General features: G+C 32.6%; 3 protein-coding genes and 1 long non-coding RNA gene across 11 annotated transcripts in view; 1 reads left to right on the top strand and 3 right to left on the bottom strand.

Annotated features, from left to right (window-relative positions):
- LOC128394226 (lachesin-like) overlaps nt 1-19133 on the bottom strand; it is a 66848-nt gene extending 47715 nt beyond the window's left edge. The window contains exons 1-5 of one of the 8 annotated variants that reach the window (XM_053354522.1): nt 18596-19133; nt 17816-18477; nt 17258-17731; nt 16929-17067; nt 15116-16818 (exon numbers count right to left, since the gene is read on the bottom strand). In XM_053354522.1, coding sequence (XP_053210497.1) covers nt 15116-15263 — 148 coding nt within the window. In that variant the 5' untranslated portion in view covers nt 15264-16818; nt 16929-17067; nt 17258-17731; nt 17816-18477; nt 18596-19133. Of the gene's footprint in view, nt 1-15115; nt 17068-17204; nt 17732-17815; nt 18478-18595 lie in introns of all 8 variants that reach the window. The other 7 variants (XM_053354518.1, XM_053354523.1, XM_053354524.1 and 4 more) reach the window with 7 other exon arrangements.
- A 57-nt stretch (nt 19134-19190) lies between these two features.
- On the top strand, nt 19191-20889 carry LOC128394229 (polymerase delta-interacting protein 2-like). The gene is made up of 6 exons (XM_053354526.1): nt 19191-19382; nt 19538-19696; nt 19838-19946; nt 20022-20363; nt 20438-20643; nt 20711-20889. Exons 1-6 carry the CDS (start codon nt 19276-19278, stop codon nt 20817-20819), a joined length of 1032 nt encoding a protein of 343 aa, XP_053210501.1. The 5' UTR covers nt 19191-19275; the 3' UTR covers nt 20820-20889.
- A 161-nt stretch (nt 20890-21050) lies between these two features.
- LOC128394225 (E3 ubiquitin-protein ligase Hakai-like) lies at nt 21051-22813 on the bottom strand. Its single transcript, XM_053354516.1, has 3 exons — nt 22262-22813; nt 21988-22184; nt 21051-21888 (listed from the first exon to the last, which is right to left on the bottom strand). Exons 1-3 carry the CDS (start codon nt 22692-22694, stop codon nt 21154-21156), a joined length of 1365 nt encoding a protein of 454 aa, XP_053210491.1. The 5' UTR covers nt 22695-22813; the 3' UTR covers nt 21051-21153.
- Nucleotides 22814-23753: 940 nt separating this feature from the next.
- Nucleotides 23754-25615, bottom strand: LOC128394237 (uncharacterized). Its single transcript, XR_008326335.1, has 2 exons — nt 25043-25615; nt 23754-24971 (listed from the first exon to the last, which is right to left on the bottom strand). It is a non-coding gene; the product is annotated as an uncharacterized LOC128394237 (long non-coding RNA).
- Nucleotides 25616-25637: the final 22 nt, after the last annotated feature.

Below are 25637 nucleotides of genomic sequence, written 5' to 3'. Positions count from 1 at the left end.
AAGGTGAAAAGTAAATGGTTACGTCTCAGGTTTTGGACGTAGATTTCAATTTCACAGGGGCAAATTCAAAGCTTGGAAGAGTGTTATTAGTCCAGAACCGATGATGTACTTGGCTGAAAAGAAGGTAATGACTTGATCACGTATAGTGGGAAGAGGTTTCGCCAATTTGATGTCTTGATATCTGAGACCATGGAATTTTGAATCCATGTAATTTACATGTTTGTATGAAACAAGAGTTTCATAAACGATATCGCAATTGCCATCAACAATTACGATCCAAACAGGATGAGGGGCGAAAACACGGTAACCAGATCGATTTGATCTTTCGATCCGTACATAAGCAGCGTGAATGCTGTAAGTGTTCAAACGATCAGGATGTTCACTCATATGGAGATTTATCCATTCTTGATGTTGAGTCTTCAAATCTTCGAGGGTGATTTGGGTGATGTCATGAAATTGATTAACAGCTTTTTGACGTCGATGTGCGCGATAGGCAATTTTATTTGGATTAGTACAAGTTGGACCAATGTCGGTTTCAACGAAATCTCGGAGAGATATTGGGAACCATTTTCCAATAAGGGAGCGAACAGTTTGTTGATCTTCAGGAGTTAACCTAAGAAGTGGGTTAATCTTGGTAAAGGGGGTAATGGGCTCACCAGCGTCATTGGCTATGTGAGTAGAGGCACGAGGTAGATTGTAACTAAATCTTCCCTCCGATAATCTTAACCATTCTTCGCTATCGTCGATTAAGTATTGGGGAACGGATGACCATCTAATGGTACGAGGGCGAGATTTGCAATTTAAGTATTTATTGACTGGGGGAAAACCGAAACTTTGAGTAATTTCTTCTTCCTCAGCAAGAGGAGCGGATGGGTCTAACTTTTTAGCGAAAGTTGTCCAGAAACCTAATTTAAGATTAGTCTGGGCTCTAAGCATAGAAGGGGTTAAATGAGGATCATCAGGATTTTCTTCCTGGTTGAGAAGGAGACACGCATACAATTCATATTGTTGCGAGACATCGAATTCATGAGAGAAGTAAGAGATTTGGGGCTTAGGAGCTGATTTAACATGTTGAGGAATGAAGCTCATTAGTCTTTTTGGAGCTACAATTTCTAATTCCTTTTTAGAGGAGCCTGTTCTGAATAATTCTAAAGAATCTAAATCAACTTCTTCACGAAACAATCCTTTTCGACATTGTTTTCATGGTCACATAAAAGACCGGGGCTAATTGCTTGTTGACACAGAGTGTAACGGCAATTAAATTTGCTGGATCGATATTTGACATATAAGTCAGAATGAGCGAGAGGTGAGAAAGTTGGGTAATCATCCCTGGATGCATAGGTTTTAATGCAGTTTGGGACTAAACAGATAAATTTGTTGCATTGAAGCATCGGGGTCAAGTTTAAAATTTTGACTAACTGTTGGGTAAAGTTCACACATTTGGTACAATACCAATTTCGGCAAGAATCACATTCCACAGGAATCAAAGCAATTTGCTCACAGAAATAACATCTAATCTGATCTACAAATTTTTCGATTTCTTCATGAATAACTGAAGTTTTTGATATTCCTTTAGGAATCTTTGGAAGTGGAACTGAATAAATTGACTTATCTTGATAAAGATTTAGAAAGAGTTTCTCTCTTATCATTTTTTCATATTTAGCATAAATAACTTTGAAACCATCAGACTTGATTTTTACCAATTGTTTGATATGATTGAATCGTTCCATTGAACGATATTCAGGAAGTTCAGTTGGTAAAGGAAGAGGAGCAGGGTACTCATTAGGTTCAAAAACATAATCATCGGGCTTTAGATACCTATTAGGGTAAGTGGATCTAAGAGTTGGTCGGTCAGATTTCGAAGGGTGAGAAGTAGTATCAATCTTACCTTTATCGGCCGAATTTTCGTCCAACTTTTTCTTTTGATTCGATGATGATGATGATGGTTGGTCCATTGTTTCAGGAGAATGAGATCTCTTTAGAGATGGCGGGTTGGTTTCAAAACGAACAGTTTTCAACAGAGTTGAACTTTTTTCTTGTGATGAGCTCGGAGAGATTAAATCGACAACAGGATAAACTGAGTCAGGAGCTGGAGCTGGACGACCGGGGAAATAGATGATTGAAGTTTCACTTTCCGGGTCAGATTCAGAGTCTTGAGAGACTAACGATCGTAAGAGTTCAGGGTCACGAGATGATGAAGAGCAACTGAAATGGGAAGACGAATTGTTGTCCATTTTATTGGAGAGAGTTCGATTGCGCTTAATAAGCGAGTTGGCGTTGATTAAACAGTTGAGTTGAGAGCTAATTAAAGCTGAAAGATGATTAATCTTGAAGATGAAAAACACAAAAGCTGAGATATAGCGATAGCTATGGGGAAACTTAAATTTAGTCAGTTGGATTAAAATTTCTAAACAAATAAGATAAACTTTCTGAAGTTGGGAGATTGAAACTATTGAATAGTAAAGAAGATTTGGAACTTTTAGAAGGTTGAAGAAGAAATTTGAACAATTAACAAAATTGATTAAAAATTGACAAAATTCAAAGACGTTGTTCTTAAGTGACCAAAGAGTTGAACTGAAGAGAAAGGTGAAGGCGGAGGGCGGGAATAAGCGCCTTTGTTTAACGAAATCGGTCAAGCGGAAATTTGCGGTAATTAATTTTTGATTAATCGAATCCGGGAAAAATCGTATTAGCAATGTGATTTGATAATTAATGACAATTAAAGATTCCAGAGGAATGATATTATCAAATAATTGATTTTTCTTGTAGAGTCGAACATGGAAATTTTCATCATGTTCATCAGAAATCATGAAAAATGAGTATAAGATGAATACTTGTCTTTGTTTTGCTTGAAGTCGAGTTAATGGTTTGTCTTGAAGATTTTGGATTAATCTTGTTTGTTGAGCGATTAGTTTGTCAGCAGTTTGATATTTTCTTTTGGTTTTAGTTGTTTGTTGGTTGAGTTGGAGATCACCATAGTGATTGGAATCATCAGAATTTTCATTGATGGATGGAGATATCGAATCAGTTTGTTCATTAGTAATGAGATTAGGAGGATTAGAAGGAATATCTTTGAAAAAGTTATTCAAGGAGTTAGATGAATTGTTAGAATCAAGAATATCATTTGAATGATCGTTGTCAGCGGACAATTCAGAGGCAATTTCTGAATTCTGAAGGGAAGTTTCTAGATGTTGATCTGCAATTTGGGTAATTTCAGGGGAATCTAATTCAATTTCTAAGAATGATTCGGGATTGAAATGATTGTCTTTGAGAGTTTGCATTTCGACAGAAATTTTTCCTCGATAGAGTTTAGTGTTTGAGACATTGCAGGTGAATAGACCTAAATCGTCTAAATCTAATAAAAGAAGAGCACCTTTTTTGAGACCTGTAATTAGATGAGGTCCATGAAATTTGTTTCTGAGTTTTTTGGAAAGATTGGAATCTACAGATTCATTTTTTACTAAAACGAAATCACCTATTTGATAAGGAGATTGAGGGTGAAGAGATTTGGTTCGATTTATTTGATAGAGTTGTTGCGATTTCAGTCGAGCAAATGCGAGTTTTCTAGCTTGAGAAACGGTGATTGAGGAGAAGTGAGTGCAAGAGAGATGATTATCTAACGGTTTATTTGGATGTCGACCAAATACTAGAAAGTATGGACTAAATCGAGTGATTTTATGAATGGTCGAGTTAATTGCAAACATACTAGCTTCTAAAGCGAGTTTAAGATTTTTAGTACCATTTTCGATAACGTAAGTTCTAAGTCTTTCTGCTATCGTTCTGTTACATCGTTCAACGATTCCTTGAGATTGAGGGTGATAGGGAGAGGAAATATCATGAATGATAGAGCTTTTCTTAAGGAAGTTTGAAACTAATTCTGACATAAAGTTAGTACCTTGATCTGTTTGAATGTGAGTGGGGTAACCGAATAGATGGAAAAATTGGGATAGGAAGTTAATGACTGTGTTAGCGGTTTGATTGTTAGTAAGCTTTGCATAAACATAACGTGATAAAATATCAACAATCACAAGAATGAATTTCTTTTGATTACCAATCTTAATTGGTCCTTGCACATCCAATTCGAAACGTTCAAAGATTTCTTTAGGAATTGGTTTGGCGGCTGGATCGACGTAAATCACATTAGTGGGCTTAGCGAGATTGCATGTCATGCAAGATTCACACAGTTTCTTGATTTCCTCATAAAGGTATTTGCACCAGAATCGTCTAGCGATATTAAGATATGTTTTTTCGGTCGCGAAATGACCACCAAGAGGGGATTCGTGTTCATCTTTGAAGATTTCTTCGAGAATAACTGGATCAATTACTAGTCGAGTACCAAAGGGAGTTCGAATGTCTTTGCGGTAGAGGAGATTATCTTTGACCAAATATCTTTTCTGTAGAATGGAGTTTGGGTTTTCCATTTGTTTTATTATTGACTGAATATCAGGATTTTCACTTTGTCGTGAGCGAACTTTCTCTTTCCATAAGGAAAATTCAGGAGTTTTGGATTTAGCACTGAGATCGTCATTTGAATAAAGAATGACGGGAGGATTTTTCAATTGTTCTGAATCGAAAATTGGAGATTCAAATGTAATGTTAATAACATTCATACCAATATCATAATAGTGATGATCTTCAGGATCGATGAGATAATTTGAGAGATAGATTTTATCCAAGAATTCTTCTTCTGGATCGATTACTTTGCGATGGTCCCATTCCGATTGGTATCTGGAGAAACAGTCGGGAGGGTGAGTTGATCCTTTACGGTAAATTACCTTGAAGTTATATGCTGAAAGCATGATTGACCAACGTTGTAATCGGCTATTTTTAAAGTTGATTTTGGTGAGTTGACAAAGGGCATGGTGATCCGTTTCCACCAGGAATTGGTCACCATCGAGGTAATGATTATATTTATGGATGCCAACGAGAATGGCGAGAAGTTCCTTTTCGGAGGTGGAGTAATGAATTTGGTGTTTCAAAAGTTTTTGCGAGAAGAAAGAGATTGGAAGCCAATCTTTGATTTCGTCGATTGGAGTTTCCGAATCGTAAGTTTCCGACTTATCGTCTTCTTGAAGAAGTATACCTCCAACAGCAACATCGGAAGCATCAACAGCAATCTTACGGCGAAGATTAGGATTGAAATGAACGAGAAGAGTAGTATTGAGTAATGAATTTTTGAGTGAATCCAGAGCAGCTTTATCGGCAGATAAAATTTTAAATTTTCTCTCTTTAGAGATGAGACGATAGAGAGGAGAGGCGATTGTTGAATAATCTTTGATGTATCGGCTAAAGTAATTGTAGCATCCCAATAGGGATTGTAGTTCACGGACATTCTTGGGATAAGGGAGATTAACCAAAGCTTGTACTTTCTTAGGGTCAGGTCGAATTCCATCACCAGAGACTAAATGTCCAAGTAACAGGATTTCCGTAGCACCAAGTGTACATTTCTCGGTTTTTACCTTCAAATTGTAGGAACGAAGGCGATCCAATACATGTCGAGTGTTTTTGAGAAGATCAGGGAAATTTTTCCCTACGACGGGAATATCGTCGAAATAACCAATACAATCTTTATATTGCAATCCATCGAGAACAGTATTCATAAATTTTTGAAAAATGAAAGGCGCACCAGAAAGACCCATAGGAAGTCTTTTGTACTGGTATTTGCCATCAGGAGTGACAAATACTGTCTTTTCCCTCTCAGAGGGCGGAATTTCAATTTGATGATAGCCCTGGGCCAGATCAAACATGTTAAAATAACGACCACCACGGACTACTTCCAAACAATCGTCAATGCGAGGCATTGGATACTTTGGAACTTTAGTGAGTCGATTGAGAAGTCGATAATCTATTACCATGCGATGAGATCCATCAGGTCGCGGAACTAAAATTGAAGGAGATCCACCTTGAGCATTAGAAGGTTCGATGAGATCGTGAGCCAACATTTCGTTGATGATGTCCTTAAAAACTTCACGGCGATGAATGTGACAGTTATAAGGTTTTTGGTACGGAACCGATTGATTGTCCAAGTCGATTGTAACGGGACAGATTGAAGCTGAAACGAAACCAAGATCGTGTTTGTGTTTCGAAAAAACGTCTTGATACTGGATTATTAACTCTAAGAGTTCAGATTGTTGATCAGGAGTAAGATCAGGGTTTACTTTCTTTTTTACTTGTTCGATGAATGGAGTGATTTTAGATTCGTTAATTTCTTCTTTTGTAACGAGATCGCACCGAGCGATGACAGCATTTTTAGGAAAATCTTTAAATATCGATTTTGTCGGAGGTTCGACGTTAATGTTTAGTAGAGGATTAGATTGATCTTCATCAATTTTCATAATTTCCGAAGGTTTGATTTTGAAATGAGGGGACTGATCTAAGATGTAATCAGATGAACTATCTCCAGTAACTTTAATGGAGCTTTGAATGATATAATCAGTTTCTGCAGATGATGCAAATCTAAAGTAGAAATCAGGGTTGTTGTACTCAATAGAGTCTGGAGTTTCTTTACAAGAAATTTTATATTCTTCTCCGTTAGATGAGATACTCATGTAAAATAAGTGAAGGAAAGCATTTCCTAGAAGGAAATTAGGATCAAAATTCTTACAGATTTGTAATTTGAGGATTTGAGTTTCTTCCATGTTAACATGCTTGATAATAGCATAAGCGAATCCAATGGTGTTAACATATGAATTCTGAGCGATTCCTTTGAGATAACGATTCAGAGGAATAGATGAGCACCAAGTTCTTTTGCCATAGATGAGCTGATTGCACAAGTTGTAGCACTGGTGTCGAGTAAAACTTTACCTTCGAATAAATTCCTGGAGGAAGACAAAGTTTAAGATTAGCTTGAGGCATGTGGCTTAATAAAGCATTTCCAAGATTAGTGAGTTGATTGAGAGGAAAGGCGAAAGAGATGTTAGAGTTTCAGAGCACTTTGAATTGGTTCGAGAGGTTGATTAATTTGAGGTTCATCGTTATTGATGGAAGAGTTGAAACCATAGTAGTCAGGTTAGCAGGATAATTAGTTATCGCTGGAACATTGTTAGTTTGATTATCGGAAGAGGAGGCTGTAGATTTCGATTGATAAGGTGGTTGACCTAATTGTTTTCTTCGGGCAGCCAAACGTGGACATTGATCGATTGTGTGATCGCTGTCTTTTTTGCAGTAATTGCAGTATTTACCAGAGGTTGAAGGATGGTTAGAAGATGATCTATCTTTAAAAGATCGAGAAGAGGAATGAGTTTGATTGCTTTTGAAAAGTTTACCTGATGATTGTTTTTCTTTATCATAAGGTTTTGGCTTTGATTTGTCTTTAGACGACATTTTGAAATCGAAGTGTTTTCGAGTTAAGAAGTTGAAGATTTTAGTCTTATCATCATTGATACCAAGTGTGTAAATATCGTCCCTAATGTATTTGGGAATATGTTGAAGGACTAGTGAGAGAAAAACGCGATCGTTAACAGAGCCAAGAGATTTTGTTACCAATCTTTTCATGTCACTAAAAAATTTTTCCGGATGTTCCTCAGGAGAATAACGACATTGTTGAAGTTCAAAGTCTGCGCTGTACTGACTTTCGAGTAAGCTTTTCAAATAAAGCTGAAACATATTCTTGATAATCAACAATTGATTCCAAATCATGAGCTGAAGATTTCATTTCATAAGCCATATTTTGTAGAAGGCGTAAACGAGTTGGATCATCTACATTTTCTTTAGATAATCTATCACGAGTTTTTGTTAGCCATTGATATTGGTCTTCACCATGTTTAAATTCAGGAATGAATGGATCAGGTTTTAATTGTTTTACGATTTCAACCAAAGTTGACGTTGAGAGTTGAGATTCCGAAGGAATGAATGGAAGAGATGATGATTGAGATGCCGAAGGTTCGACGATTTGAGCACCATAAGAGGTTAAGACGGTCTTGAATTTGTTTAAGGTTCCAAGAGCCAATGGGAGAGAGTAAAGTTCAGAATGAGAGATGGTAATTATCATTTCTTCATCACAGCCGATTGTTTTCAGGAAAACTTGGATATCATTCTCGGAGATTCCATTTGTGCGGAAGTCAAAAATCCAATCAGGGATATCTTGATCTTTAAGATCACCAACAGGAAGCTCTAAGATTTCTTCTGACGTTAAAATTTCACCAAGAAGTAGAAGATGAGTTTTAACAATTTCGATGAGCCGTTTAGTGGCAAGAGAGCGAAGAGGAGTATTTGATTTGCAAAATAAAAAGAGAGAGCATTTCGGAGTAGTCGAGATCTTTAAGATTTGTCCTCACCAATTGAAACAGTTTGAGCATCTTCCTCTTGTACGAGTTACAACAGGAGTAGGAGGAAGTTGAGATTGATGAGGAATTGCTGGAGAAGTATGAATTGTTTCATCGGAAACATTACCTTGAGGTTGAACTTGAGGAGGAGAAGATGAGATGGTAGTTCTACCTGGACGCTTCTTAGGAGGCATTGTGGATAATTGTTCACAAAATTTAATGATGGGATCGAAACAATAGTTGGATTGAGGAAATAATGGAAAGATGGAGCGTTAGAGATGGTAGGGATCCTGCCTGGGTCGCCAAATTGTGGGGTTTAGATTGAGTTGAGGAGATTATTCCACAATGGAATAGATTTGAGAATTCAATATCTCAGAGATGAACTTAACAACGAGGACAGAAGATGCGATCTGCCACAATTTTCAGATCGGGAAAGATTCGATCAAGGATCACAACCACTTTTACGTTCCGTCACTAATTCCTACACTAATTATTTCTATCATTAAATGATCACTTTGCAAACAATCACAATTAGATTAAGAAGACTTGAGAATAAGAACTTTTTATTCTAGAAGAAAACTGAATGTTCCTTAGAACTTGCGAGAACCAGAGTTAGAATTGGTCTCTCGTTTTAGAGGGAACAGTAAGAGTTTTTAAACAAAATCAAAAAAGGGGGAAGTCATTGAATTAATCAAAGATTACAAAGAAAAGGGGAAGATAATTAATGGGGTTAAATCATATTAATGATAAGAAACAAAGAGATAAAAAGTTAATCATAAGTAACCAAGATGACGACTATAGTCGAGACTTAGCCTTTTGATTAGATTAAAAAAGCAAATTAAATGATAATAAGGTTAAACCTTTGGCTTTTCAAACAATTGAAAAGTAAGTAAAATAGACAGAAAAGAAAGGAATTTAGTTCTCTACTAAATTTACCAAATTTAAGGAAAATTAAAAAGTAATGAAAATGAAGGTTTTGATTGACCTAAAAGGAATAAGATTTCCAAAGGAAATTAAGAGTAATTAAAATGGAAAAGAAATAAAATCAATTTGAAATCATTGAATGATCCAAATAATCGGGATTACAAGGGAATGTATTTTTCTACCCTTCAATCAGTTAAATACAATCACACTGATTATTGTCAATTGTTGAAACAATTTATTGATTTTAATTTCTACACAAGAATGACAATACACTAACAGATTGTAAACAATTAACCATTGATTTTACTGATCAACTAATCAATATATTAATAATAATCGGCAAATCTATTAACCTATTTGATTGATTAGAAAATTTTTTGATTTTTTTTTCTGTTGGTTAGCAAACTAATTGATTATTGATTATTACTTAATCTTATACAAGTATTATTTATCAATTATCAACAATCAATTCAACTCATTGAATATGAAAAAAAAAGTTGATTTAACAGTAGCAATTAGCAGAAGTAAAAAAAAAGTTAATCATTTAAAAAGGTAACCAAGCAATTTAATCAACTCTCATTAACTAGTCACGTTCACTAACTTAATAACCAATCCTGTTGGCTGCAATTAATTAATCAAATAGGTAATAATCAACATAACTGATTACTAATTGTTTCATTTTAATGGCGATGATTAAACTTTTTCATTACTAATCAATCGTTTTCATTGATTATCAATTTTATCGTTTAGAAGGAAAATTTTTTTTTCTAATCATCAGAGAGAAAACAAAAAATCATCAATCTCATCAAAGGTGTTACTTTTTTCCAGGTATCTCCTCCTCTCCCTCGTATCATCTTGACCCTTATCTCCATCATCATCATCATCATCATCATCATCATTATCATCATCATCTTAAATGACCACCCACTTTAACCCTAATAACCACTTACAAAGGTAATAATATCATTTTCTTGAGGTTACATTGGGTGTGTCTCCCTCCACCTTCAATCGAGATCAAATTGCAGAGACAGAGAAAAAAAAATGAATCAGAAAAAATGATTTATTTTTTTCTTATTTCCTTCCCATAATCATTATCATCTTCATCCCTTAGATTATCATCATAACGGTAAATCAGATGAAACAAATTACTTGACACTCTCTGGGTTAATAATAATGGTAACACTAAACTTTGGGCGTTCAGAGTAAATTTTATCATTGATAATTTTTCATTCCTTTAATTGTTACTATTTTCTCAATTGTCGTTGATTGTTTTTTTTTCTAGCATAAAATCAATTAATCAATCAAAAATTCACTTTTTCCCTATCATATAAATATACTAATATTGATCAAGTTGATTACTATAAAATTGATCAACAATCAAATAGGATGAAAAATAAACTTTGTACCTAAATGATTATCATTTAAATCAACAATGACAACAATTTGTGGACTATTAAAATAGCACAATTATCCTTTTAAATTATAACAATTAGTGTAACAATCAAGCCTAAAATGGAAACTCAATAACTTGAAATGAAAGAAAACAAAAGTTAATCATACAACTTTAATTATTAAAGAAAAAGTTTAATTAAACTAATCAATCCTTGCAATTGGATTTTTGTTTCAGTCATTAATGTAAATTGTGGTATTGAACAATTGAGGATCAGTTGATTAGTAGCAATTGGATTTGCAAGTAAATTAAATTGAAATTTTTGTTCACAATGAAAATACAATTTGATTAAGAGTTGATGTTTATTATTAGATATCATTAACCAGTGAACATTTATTTTCACAGAATCTAATTTAATCTGATCATGATTATTATCCTTACCTTCAAATAATAATAATAATAATGATGATGATGATGATTAGGATAAACATTTTATATCCTTCATCTTATTATTAGTGTTGTTATTTAACAATAGTCCATTCACTTAGTTTAGAATCGTTCGTTCTAATTCTTGAGAGTTGAGATAAATTTATGAAATTTTATATTTTTATTTCAGTAACATGGCCTATGCATATGTCGAATATTAATTCTCAGCACTAAAGCGTCATTTAATTAAATTTCGAAGTTTATTTTATTGAATGATATTCAATTAGTTTAGAATTTGCCTGAATCGAGGTTCTTCGCTGATTGATCTGATCTGTTTTCATATTCAATTAGTTTATTGTAATATTCAGGCCAAAACAGATCAATTGGTCGAATAATTAACGAATAATTAGAAAATAAATTAACATTGATTTGTATGGGAATTTAACTTTCGAGTTCGATTTGTCCATAAAGCCATTTATCTCGAATTTTTTCTAAGGTCAATTAATAGTCCAGAATAATTAGTTTCAATCGTCAAAACACTAGAAAAACTTTATTTAGTTTTGAACATCTCATATTTTCACATCGAGACATTGAATTTCCAAAAATTTCGTCTATTTTGTTTAAAATTAGATAAAAGTTTTCTAGTGTTTTGACGATTGAAAACTAATTGCTACTTATTTCGACTATTAATTGACCTAGAAAAAATTTCAGAGAAAATGTCGATAAATGGCTTTTTATGGACAAAACGAACTGAAAGTTAAATTCATACAAATCAATGTTAATTTAATTTTCTAATTATTTCGTTAATTATTCGACCAATTGATCTGAATTTTGGCCTGAATATTACAATAAACTAATTGAATTATAAGAAACAGATCAGATCAATTCAGCGAAGAATTCTCGATTCAGGCCAAATTCCTAAACTAATTGAATATCATTTCAATAAAATAAACTGAAATTTAATAATTAAATGGCCTTTAGTGCTGAGAATTTAATATTCGACATATGCATAGGCTATGTTACTGAAATATAAAATTTCATAAATTTATCTCAACCTCAAGAGAATTAGACCCAAAAGAAGACGATTCCTAAACTAAGTGAATGGACTGTAATAATAATAAAAAAACTAAGGTCCATTCATTGACCATCAAAGTTTTTTGACCAACACAAAACTTTCAAAAGTAATATAATAATAATATTAATAGGATGATGATGACCATGATGATGATATTAATGATAATGGTAATAAAAATACAGGCCGATGAAATCAAATGACCAATTTATATCATTCAGGTTTTCAATGGATTCAAGAAGTTAAGATTATCATCATGATGATAAGAACCATTTTCATGATATAATAAATCTCACTTTTTCAACTATTCTGATCAGCAATCTAGAAGATAAAATAATCAAAAGTGTGTAATTAAATTAATTGTTGGTTAAGTTTGAGCTTTTCCATTGGTCAAGAGTAAGAGTTTTTTTTTCTGTGACCAATTGTACATTTAAATAATGGTCAATGGGGGATAAATGCTAAGATTTACCAGGTAAGTTAATCTTGTTATCATCTGAAACGGTTGATTAAATTATTATCCGAAACTTGATTAGATTTAAAAATAAAGGTAAAACAAACATCTTCTTCTTGATCTTGTATCTGATTTAAGGTAATCTCTGATTTTCATGATACAAAAAAAAGACATGGTGGTTTTACTCATGTTCATGTTCTGGTCAAGTTTTTTTCTCGTTGATGGTCAAACTGGACAAGGAGGAAAACAAAGGATTATTATGGTGAGAAGATGAGATAACCATGTGTCTTTCGTCATCATTATTATCAAATGATATTGAAACTGTTATTATTATTATTATGGTGGATTCGTTATGACTTCTGTTCATGGTCGGTATTTTTTTTGTTTCATTCAACATGGACACGTCCAGTTGGTGATGATAATCCCAAAATAATCCTGGAATCCTCTCTCTCTCTCATCAATCCCAATAACAGAATTCAAGTCATCACGTGATTTTCATTATATGACAACAATGATAATGATGATGATAACAAAGGGAGCACATATCGTATTTACCTTTAAGCTTTACACTGTCAAGTATTATTATCACTCCCAGTCACTTCTCTGTTTATGTAATAATAATATATTTGCCAAGTTAAAATAGCATCAACACCTTTGCCATATAAAACTTTACCATCATCATCATTATCATCCTTCTAGACTTAATATGACACGCAGCTTAGGCATCAGCAGTATTATCATCATCATCATCATCTTCATCAACATCATCATCAGCATCTTCAAGGTGAACTTTTCTAAATTGTTCATGTGATGACAATCAAAGAGTTATAAGCTGATGAAGATGAATATGATAAGTAAGAGACAACGATAGTTAGTGATGAGGATGCTTCAAGCTACTTTTAGTTATCATCATCACGATTGTTACGAATTGTTGTACTTTCATCTCTCATTAAAATCGTTAATCTGGTGAAGAAGAAGGGAAAAAAATGCCAAAAGAACTTTTTTTTTTCTATTCTCCAAGAATATTATAAGCTTAAAGAGTTCGATTTCTCTTCTCGATATCAAATAGATCGAAAATTAGAACAAAAAATTATTATTTTCGCTGATGTTTGAACTTTTTCTTTGTGTTTACAATTTGATTTCTTCATTTCTCCCTGATTGTTATCGTGTATTATTAATACCATTAATATTTACTTGGATGCACAATTTAGTAATTCAATATTAACTTTCAATTGTTGGCTTGTTTTATTTTGATTCCTCTTGATTAGTTGGATTCAATTCATTCAATTTCATCGTTATCTTGATCAGACTTCATGTTCATTCAAATCAACTCTTTTTTTCTGATTTGATTTGATTCAGTTTTTTTCTCTTGTATGTTAACTATTACATACATGTTATTTCAATTGAGTATTCACCGAGCAATTTAAATGTTCACTCGGAGTTATTATCATGTATTGAAATTTAGTTGAATTGTAAAGCAAAAACAATGACGGAAACAATTGATTCACCTTTTTTTCACTACAATTTAATTTCTTGATTGTTGTGTGATTGTAAATCTACATGATAAATGAATTTGATGTGTTGATTTTTTTTCCAATTTTTATCCAATTAACTAATAGCAATCAACATTAATCAGCTTCCAATTGTGAGTTTAATTTCTTCATCTGATGACATTACTACCACTGATTAGAAAATTTAAATTCTGACAATTTAACTGATACCAATAATTAACCCCGATTCTATTGGTAAACTTACAATTTATTGATTCCAATTGTAATAGTTGATTGTAAAAACAAGACAATCAATTGATTGGCCACCATTTAAGTAATTGTCTTCCTTAATTGTGATCAATGTTTCATTCATAAACAAATTGTAATGATCATTATTATACATGAATTAACACCTTAGATAATGAAATTGGTTTTGATTACAATCAACTAACAACTCAGATAATTGATTAACATCATGACAATGAATGAGATAAATTGAATGGGACAATTTATAATGATCACTTCAAGGCTAACAATCAATGTTATTAACAACAATTAACATAATCAAAGTAATGCAACAAGTTATTAAATTGACAAATCAACAAATTCATGAATCTAATTGATTTGTTTGAAAAATACCAAATTAACTGTCAACAATTTAAATCAGTGTAAACAATATAATGTAATAACACAATTTAATCAATTCCAATATTGACACAATTTATAAAATTGCAATTTTGAAAACAATTAATAAATTTACACTCAGTTAATTAAAATCATTTCCTATTGTTAATTGTTGTTAAATATTGATCATGTTTACAAATTGAAAAAAGTAATTGTCAAACCAAAAATCTGTACATCAAATTAAAAATGATTAACAATTTGCCGATCATCACTTTGATTAATCAATTTTTGTTATTAAATTTGATTCCCATGTTAATTGTTGCTCAATGGTCTTACATAAAGATGATTAACTCTTCAATCTTGACCATTTGATTGCTGGTAATCAAAAAATATGAGCTTATGATCAATATAATTTTCGTGTCAACTTGATTACTTTTAATTGATGTTTAATTAAGAAGCAAATTGATTACTTACTGTTAGTGATTAAATGATGTTTACAATCACATTGTGAGATGAAATATATACAAAATGTCAACGTGACAATCAAATTAAAAGTAATTTGATTCCAATGAATCAAATTACGTTTAGACCAAAGTTTAAAAGGTTCACTAATATCCAACATTGTCACTTAATTGTTGATAATATAACAAATTGGCTGGCAACAAGTTGTTGTTTTAATTACAATGATTAACAAGAAAAGTTGATCACAAAACTTATGATTAGTTAAAATTAATGCTGAGATCTGGTTGTAACTTTGAGTGATTATCGAGTGCTGATCAAATTGTAGTTAACAATTAGTAAACAATCATAATTAACAATACAAATAACGTAAACTAATTGATGAGTTATGAACAAATTAACTGATGATTTTTTTCATACAACTAAATGAATGAAAGATGATTAATCTTAAAATATAATCATCACATTAAAGTGTCAGTATAAAAGGGAAACGGAAACAGATAAACTCATGATAATTGAAGGTTAACTAGACTGGATGATGATGATGATGATGAGATAATGAAGAGAAAGAAAAATTTAAGATCAACATCAAAAGGTATTAACTTCATTTCATGAGGATCAACTGATTTTAAGAATTACATCTAAGAGGAAAATAAAAGAGAAAACTGAATTTTATGATTCCTCTGATTCTCGAATGAACATTATAAAAAGTTTTTTTCGAAAAAGAACTTTGGATGATGAAGAGAGAGAGAGAGAGAGAGAGAGAGAGAGAGAGAGAGAGAGAGAATGGAAGATAAAGAGAGCATATGAAGAGACATGGGCAATAAAGTTTCCATGTAAAAAGAACTTCTTTCTCTCTCTATCTTGATATTCATCTCATCTTTCCTCATCATTTCATCTTCCACTTTTCCTATCATCTTCTACATTATCACCATCATCCTTATCTTCATCTTCATCATCTTTTTTTCTCAATGTTTTCCCTGTAAACGGTTTTTTTATTCCTCTAGCGAAGTATCAATTCTGGACAGATTTATAACTATTTTTATCACATTTAGAAAAAGCATCACAAACTATCATCTTAATCATTTGAGATCATCTCGTTTCTTCATATTGTTTGCCATCAATTACCTTTGCTTTCAAATCATTTGCATATCAGGTCTGATTCGAGCGCAATAAAGAGTTGAATCTCTATTGGCGGGAAACATTCATAGTTCGGGTTCTTAAAGAATTGAATGTTCTTATGATCCTTATTGTTACCACGATAACACCACAAATTTACCATGTCGATGATGGAAAGTGAAAAGAAAAATTGACAAACATGTTTCCTTTTCCGTCCATCATATCAGCAAAGTCTTCCCACAAGTTATACAGACAATACAAAGATGATAATGATGACAAAAGATGATGATAACATCGTAAAGAGAGATAGACAATATCCTGTCTTCCTTTATGATTCTCATCACTTTTAGAGGAGAAAAAAAGAAGTCATCAATAGTTTCATCGATTCGTTTGAGGTTCAGCGAGTTCGCTATCATCTTAATTCTCCTTGTTGATCTTTTCTCTTTTATCCAACTTTTCAATTCAATCGAAACTTTTAAACAATCATATTTGAGTTTCCTTTTTAACTTTTCCTTCTTAAGGGTGACAACTTATGATCTGCAATTGATGGTCCATTTTGTTTTGTTTCCTGGTTTCCAGTTATCATGAAAAGATTCAAACTAAATTATGATAAATGTAAAGTCACCATTAAGATGACAATTATTGTTACCACTGATCAATGAGTAAACTTTATTGTTATCCATAAGAATCAGTGAGTTTAAATTATTACCATCAGATTATATTGGCTACTTCCAACTGGCTAATATCAAACTTGATCCAATCTCTTTATCATTATTGCCATTTTTTGTCCACAAAATTTCAGGGATGAACGTTTCATGATAACCTTGAATAAATAGATAAGAACAGAACTGAATCACAATAATGGTTAGGAAAATGAAAAAAAAATGATATGATTCTAACTGTCAAATAAATTGTAACACTTTAGTGGCAATTAGATTGCTAATGAAAGTCATACATCTAGAGACAGTTATTAGTTTGGATTCACCTTATTTTTTTTCCATTCTGATTGTAATAAATATCAGAATAAATTTAATTCACCTTTTGGCAATTTGTGAACTTAATTTCATCTCGTTGTAATTCAAAGTTTTGTTTCAAAGATTTGGGTAAATAGTAGATTCCTTTTCCTTTTCCTGTTTCAATGTTTATGTTATCTCATTTAACGGAAATAAGTGGCTCTTGAAAATAGATGGAAACTCAATGGGGATATTGATGTTGATCATAATCACCATGACATCGGAATTAATTGTGATCCATGAGGGATTGGTGAAAATGGAACTGGGAAGAAAAAGTAAATCAAACTTCCAATGGTTATAAATAAAAAAAAGTGATCATTTGATTGAATCTGATTAAACACCTTCTCAATTTGATTAGTTACATCGGTTGATTTCTGGATGGTAATCATTATGATTTGATGAAAGATGATTTTCCAAAGTCAAAACTAAGCAAATTAATAACAGCCTGGAGGGTTTTAGTTGTATAATAATAATCATGGAAGTGGTAATGATGATAAACCTTGAATAAGGTGGAAAAACAAAGAGAAAAATATTCGTTAATTAGAGTTAATAATACGAATTGTGGGCTTATTATAATACTTACAATTCTTCACATATTGACTATCATTAATTCACCTCATCCATAATCAAACGAAAAGAGGAAATCCCAATGAGGATTATAGAAATTTTTTTTTTCTATTCTCTTTTTCAGTTTTCTTTTCTTCTTCTCTTTTTTTCAACACTTTTCTTTTCTTTTTTTTTCTTGTTCCTTTCTTTCCTTTAATAAACACAATAGTTTAATCACGAATCACCTCAGGTTTGGTGTTACTGTTGATCAATGTTCCAATGGAGTGTTGATATTTATGCATACATATTCAATAGAACCACTTGAGACAAGAAGATGATGATGATAAATTCAATGGAATATAATTTTATCCAAAGAAAGAGAGATGAAATTAAAACTTCTCAAGTCTCATCTCTATGTAACCAATACATTGTCTCGTTAATCGTTTGGGCTTTTAATCCTATCCAAGGGATAAACATATAACCAAAAAGAGAGGATCATCTCCATCGACTGGATCAATTGTTTACAGATCAACTTCCAATGGTTTGTCTTTCTCATCCTAATGTACTAAGAAACAATAGATTTGTGTAGTTGATATATTAATACAATTAATACAATTCTAATGAGAAAGGTTCCTTGTGATTCTTTGTTTGTAGTTGGTGAAGAGATTCAATATCTTCCGATTCCACCATTTTGATCTTCTGAATTTTAAGAAAGAGAGAAAAACACACACGGAAAAGAAAAAGAATAGATGAAAAGATTATTCTAAATTGTTTCAAATTCAAATTAGTTAATTGAAATTTTCATTATAGTTCTTACCTTGAGATACTAAGGCCTAAGGAGAAATTAATTAAAAGAAAAAACAATTGAAAGGAATTGTTGGAACATCTCAAACAATAACGGATTGTTACAACCGGAAAGAGAGAAATGAATCACTTGATACAATTGAATGTAATGATGATTAGTAAATTGTTACATTGTTGTTTTTTTATAATTAGTTGGTATTCAAAACAAATTAATTGTTGATCAATGAACCAAAACAATATTTTGATTGACTCGATGTCAATGGTGATTGAATGAATTGGGGAATACAGGAAGTAAATTAGGTAGTAATATTAATCGGAGTTAATTCTTAATGATGAACATCTAGTCAACAATTAAATCAATTTGAAACAATTAATTGAATTGAGAAAATTAAGGTAACTCTTGCGCCCTCTTTTGGAATAGAAAATAACCTTTGACCAAACAAACGTTCTAATCATCAGCTGATTTTGTTATCGACTCAAATTCAGTATTTTGATCCTTGAATGAGTCCAGTAGTTTTTTGCTCTTTTCCCATGTAAACGAACGAGGACTCGGTAGTCTAAGTATTGGATCTAAAGTTTAGATTCGATTCTCTGAACAATTTGATTTTTTTTTCTCTGGTTTTTGTTGATCGTTTTTCTTGTTTACCTTTTTTTTTGTCAATTGATCTTTTTTTCTTTAATTGATTGTTTGACATGTTTGGTACTAAATTGAGCGCATTTTTGATTCGTAAATTGCCTACAAATGGTCAAACGATTATATTCAATGTGAGACAATATTCAGCTAATTATAACCTTGTCAGGTGAGTTACTTTTTCTCCTCTGAGTGTTTTTATTGTCTCATATTTTTTTTGTCTTCCAATTATCTTTAGTAATCATACACTCTGATTTATTGAATCATTTTGTTTTCTCTTCTAATGTGTTAACAATTTCATGTAATTTAATTCTGTTCTTACAGGTTAGCTGAGGTTGGAAAATTGGAGACCCCGAAACTTGATGGAAAATATGAAACTGGTCAATTGTTTTTACATCGAGTTTTTGGTTACCGTGGGGTCACTTTATTTCCGTGGATAGCAAAGGTTTACGACAGAGATGTTCCAAATCGAAGGGAAGAAAAGTCAGTATTCTCGCATAGAATGGTTGATTTGTTTTATTCTATTCGATTATCACTCGAAACTATCGTTATTTTGAATAGATTTTGATTCTTCGTTCAGTGTAACAAATTTTGTTCTAATTTTATTTTTCTATTCTCTTTCAGTACTATTGATGATTCTAGTGCAGGATATAATCATGTTGGAAAGGAAGTCAAAGGTCACACTCACATTTATTATCAAGTTTTAATCGACTCCAGGGATTGTCCTTTTGTGGTCAGTGATTCAATTCTACTGAGACTGTTATGTTCACTTATTGTTTAATTTTCCACTTTTCTCACCATTTAATAGAGAGCACAAACAGAAGCAGTTACATTTCTTGGTAATCAAGAGAATTCTCGTTCTTTATATGCTATCCCAGGCTTAGATTATGTTGCCCATGAAGATATTTTACCTTACACTAGCACCGATCGTCAACCAATTCACCATGAATTATTTGAGAAATTCTTAGCTCGTGATCATGATAGAGATCCACCATTCATACCCAAAGATACACTTAAAGCTTGGCAAGAAAAAAATCATCCATGGTTAGAGTTATCGGATGTTCATAAAGAGACAACTGAAAACGTTAGAGTGACCGCTATACCTTTTTACATGGGATGTCGAGTATCCCCTCAGGGTACAGTTTATTGGGTGAGTATTATAACTTTACTCTTGTCAAATGATCTCAAAAATATTTAATAACTTTCTCACATTCTCTTACATAGTGGAGATATTGTATTCGACTTGAAAATTTGAGTGATCTTTCGGTACAACTAAGAGAAAGACATTGGAGGATTTTCAGTCTCTCCGGGACATTGGAAACAGTTCGAGGTCGAGGTGTCGTCGGTCAAGAACCAATTTTATCCAAATCACAACCTGCATTTCAATACAGTAGTCATGTTAGTCTTCAATCGGCCAATGGTCATATGTGGTAAGTAGTTTTGCTTTTCTAATTGTTAACTTTGCCATCTCAAAATTTTCATCATTTTCTTTTTCAGGGGAAACTTCAGAATGGAAAGAGAAGATGGTTACTCATTCGACTGTAGGATTCCGCCATTTTCCTTGGATAGTAAACAAGATCCTAATCATCAAAATTCAAGTCACTGATTTATTTTTCTAATTATTTTGTAATATATTATACCCTAAGATTAGAAATTAAATTTCCTTGTTTCAATTATTCAATCGTTCAAATCATTTCCAACATTGATCATGATCATTAAATTTCGCGGTAAAACTAATTATTTGATTTTAATAATGAAATAATCAAATTATGTTTATTATTATTATTTTAAGTATTCTCAACTTAACTTGATTGATGACCAAGCTAAGTTTAATTGATTACAAAGTCGAATTGTCAATTTAATAATCATGCTTTCTAAAAAGTAATACAATGGCTTTTGTTGTGATAATTGATTGGAGTAGTTGATTGTTATTAACCAATTTATTGATAGAAATGACGATTAATTGTTGAACTTTGACGGGGATCAGATAATAAGGGAAGATTCCATGAGCTAGTTGTAAGTGATGAGGGTAAAGTTGGTGAAGTGAAAGATGATGAAGATGCAGATGAAACAGTCGAAGTGGGTTGACCTGATGTTGACCAATTACGATGCAGATTAGCCAATGATTGAGAAGTTAAATTAGGAGATTTACCACTAATAACGAGATTTTTATTATTTGGTAATTTGATTTTACTATTGGTTTGATGATGATGAAGGTAAGATGAATAATTTTTCTTATCATTGTTTCCAATGGTTGTTGAATCTTCAAAGGACATGGGAATGGATGAATTGGTTGCACGAGATGAAATATGAGTGAAATTCATTCCACTAAGAGGATTGATTTTATTTCGAGATGTAAATGAATGACCTTTCAATGTAGATGAGCCAATTGATGTAGATGGTGAGGAAACTGCATTTAATGAATTACTTGGAGTAGATGAAACTTGTGGTGATTGCTTGGTTGATGGTTGATTAGATGAACGTCTTAAATGTCTATGGGAAACATGAGCTTGCAGATCTCGATGACTAAGATAAGTACGACGACAATTATCATAAGAACACATGAAAACAGCTCCTAATTTATTTTTTTCGACTCGAGCAACTTTGTCTGTACACCGAAGACAAACTGGATTAGCTTTGGCACAATCATAACAGAAAACATGTTTACAAGGAATCTATGGAAATATGAGAACATTCATCATGATTAGTAAACTGTAAGTGTAAATTGAAACTTTATGTATTGGTTATAATCTTTGGAGAATCATGAAACTTACCAGTCTACCATAAAGTAGAATCGGACGTTCACATTTCTCGCAAATGTGGATTCTTGGACTCGGACATTTATCACCAATCAGATTTACTTTATGATTCCAGGCTAAAGGTTTATTTTTGTGTAACGGAATATTAGCTCGAGGACCACCGAAAGATAGAGAAGGTGCAATGTCATCTACTAAATCGTCTTTAAATATCACTGTTGAAAGAAGAAGTGGAAAAGAATTAGAAAAACGAATGTTAATATTATGTGAAATTAGCATTTTCTTTACTTACATGATGATGTTTGTGTTGTATGAATTAGAGACAAATGGTTGATCTCTGGAAGATTGAATTTCTCTGTTTTAATAAATCGATTGATATAATTTTCATCTGAAACTTTTTCCTCCAATTCACTGGACAACAATTTCTCTTGTTTAACTTCAACCGGAATCTCATTAGTCTCTAATTTACTAATTGGCTCCACTTTGGGTACAATCTCTTCATCGGAACTTGTATCTTCAATCCTTATTCTGCCTCTACCTCGGCCAAGTTTAAGTCCTTTGGAAGATGAACCTTTCTTTTTGTTAGCACTTTTCTTAGAACCAGCTGATTGTTGATTAGATCCATTGTTTTTATCATTATCTTTGACACCAGAAGATGAATTTGTAGTTTTATTTTTACCTCTTCCTCGGATACTTTTTTTACCTTTCACTTCCTGGTCACTCATCTTACGTAGATGAATAAAACAATCAATAAACTAAACAATGATAACGAAAAATAAACAAAATTATTCATCAATTAAACAAATACAAATGAAAGGTTGAGAGAAATGAATAGAAGCTGAAGCCAGTCGATTCGGTCAGTCAGTCGACAGTTGATCGACTGCGCACAAGCTGAAGTCTTAGTCACTTATTCAGTCTCTGAATTTCAGTGTTCATTAAATTCATTGAATTCACTAACGAGATGATTCAACTTATTGTTTACTATTTTTATCCATTTGGTGAAAGATGATTAGTTTGACTTCTTAGTCCCTAACATGATTCAGTGTTTGTATTGTTTTGTATCCGTTGGGTGTCTGAACCTGTTAGCTGATCTCAGGTCAAAAGTCGGATTCACGATGTAAACAAATATATTAAGATGAAAACAGGATGATTGGAAATCTCTGCTTGAAATTTGTCCATTGGGAATTCTTACCATTGAAAATAAACATCAAACAATTACATCAGTCAAGAATTCCTAGAGCAAAGGAAATAACCTCTAGTAATACATGAAAAAGCGAACAATTAACTCGAGAGGAAAATCAATCCTGGCAAATCTCGAGTCTAAAGTTTAGACAATTTAAAGGTTGGCGAAAGTGAAATGATACAAATTGAGCCTCTCGAGCGGACTAAGAACACAAATATAAGTCTACAAATCACTTTCAACAATCGGAAATGGTATCAAGATGAATCAATGATGGAAAAATGTTTACATAATAGAGGAAAATGTCTTGACTCGAATAAGTCAAACACTTCAAATGCCAAAATTCTGCTGAGATAATCAAAATGAATTCACCTCATTTGAAGAACGCGAATTGATTGAAACCCGTGTTATTGCACCAAACGTAAACAAACAATTTACTTTATCAGAATTAATCAAGAAATGGATGAATAGCAAAAAGAGCACGAAGCTACAAAAAAATGAACAGAAGTCGAACTCATGAGATAAGAGAAAACCTCTTTTAGTTACATGATACAAGCAGCTATAAATCGAAGAAACATCGAACGACTGTATTCGAATAGAGAAGTATAATGATAAATATTGTTTTTTATTCAAAGAGAAACACGAATAATTGATCGAAATGTAGAAACATTAAACCCACATAACATATCCGTGAATTTCCAGGATTGACTTATGTAAGAACCAAAAGCAGTTGATTCTATAGATTTGAAGTCACTTTGATACATTGATCTTTACTTGAACCCTGTAAACACGAAAATCATCGCTGTCGATTAAAATTAACCGTTAGTCCTCAAAGATTCAATGTTTTAAGGGTTATCAGCTGATTGGACTTAGATGAAATGAAATTGGAGTTTATGAGACTTGGAGCCTTTAGTTAGCTCATGTCTTCATGAATCCATGTTGACCCTCACTAGAAATTTGTCAACTCAGATCAATTATTTTTCATAGTCAACTACAAGCCACTCAAAATTTACTTTTCCTTTAGTCAGTCAATCAACTGGACTCGGTGTCTACCAGAAAAACTCGTGGATCCAAGGGAACGTTTCTCAATCACTTCCAATAGCAAGGCTTCCATTCCGTTAACATTCTCAAAGAAATACAATATCACGTTTTGTTACAATTTCAGTGAAAATCAGGAACTAGTCCATGTCGTACAGTCACAGCGACCAACACCAGCAGCATTAATTAGTTGAGCAGCTTCATGTAATCACTAGAATCGGCTTGAGATGCATGATCAGAACTGATTCTTAGAACTTCAATCACCCGATCACGAATTCGTTGTCCTTAATTGATTCGATTCAATGTTAACTCGACTGGTCTTTGTACTCGAGTTTGAACAATGTTGAAAATCTCTGCTAATCTTTGTTGCAATCGATCCAATCTTCTGCGAAAATCTCGATCATCATTCGGTGATCAGAGAAGACTAATTATCTTCTCAAGTAAAGTCTCTGATAATCGATTCTCTCGAGGCTTCATCAATTCGAGGTCGATAGTTTTTCAAATTCAATTCGGCGATAATTTGTTCAGCTCAGAAATTATCTCGTTCCAAAGAGAATCCTCCTTTTGCATCATCCATTCAAAATTATCGAAGCGCATCAATCATTTATTTAATCGAGAAGATTTTCAGCATCATGATGAACAAAGGATAACGATTGTGAACTGAATCAGGGAATTCGAAATGAGAGAAAACCATTGTAAGAATTAACTTTATCTCCAATAAACTCTTTTGGTAATTGCCAATAATAAGGTTGATGATTGGTTGAAACGAACGGTTTACATTTACCTTTGGAGAATCAAGAGAAGAGAAAATATTAAATCACCATTTCTCTCTCTCTCTCTTCTTAATTTACTTACATTGACCACTGTATTTCATCACAACGTTTTCCTTCTCATCCTATCGGAAGACAATCTCGAACTGAGAATCGATAATAACCGTCGAGACAATATGAACAGTGTTGACCAAATATTCCTGATTACAATGATTTAAGATATGATGTCATAATAAAATAACACTGACCAATAATTGGATCAAAGTCAGACGAAGATGAACCAATTCCGTTCCCAAAGAAATACAATATCACGTTTTGTTACAATTTCAGTGAAAATATTCACTCATAAAATATAAAATTCCAGTCTAAAACAAAAAGAAAAAAAAATGCAATCACAACTTGTGATTCACAAATTATTTAACACATTGAAATAACCAAGAGAAAAACTGTTCTCTTTTAACCGATAAAAGCAAAACTTGCATGTTGGTGTTGCAGAAATGTTGGTATCAAAACATGACCGCAGTTCCATCAGGAAACAGTTCAACAAATCGAAGGTCAAAAGACGAAACGATAAGTGAAAACAAAGATGAAACCTAAACAATAACAAGAGAAACTCTGGTCGCCATGACAACTGTTGCTACGCTCTGAGCGACGCCGATTCTGCTCTCTGATTGGTCGGG

Source organism: Panonychus citri, unplaced genomic scaffold (assembly GCF_014898815.1).
Source record: "Panonychus citri isolate SS breed McGregor unplaced genomic scaffold, ASM1489881v1 Contig00139, whole genome shotgun sequence".
Taxonomy (NCBI): domain Eukaryota; kingdom Metazoa; phylum Arthropoda; class Arachnida; order Trombidiformes; family Tetranychidae; genus Panonychus; species Panonychus citri.
Note: the sequence above shows the minus strand (reverse complement) of the source record. Positions and strands in the feature narration are given on the sequence as shown.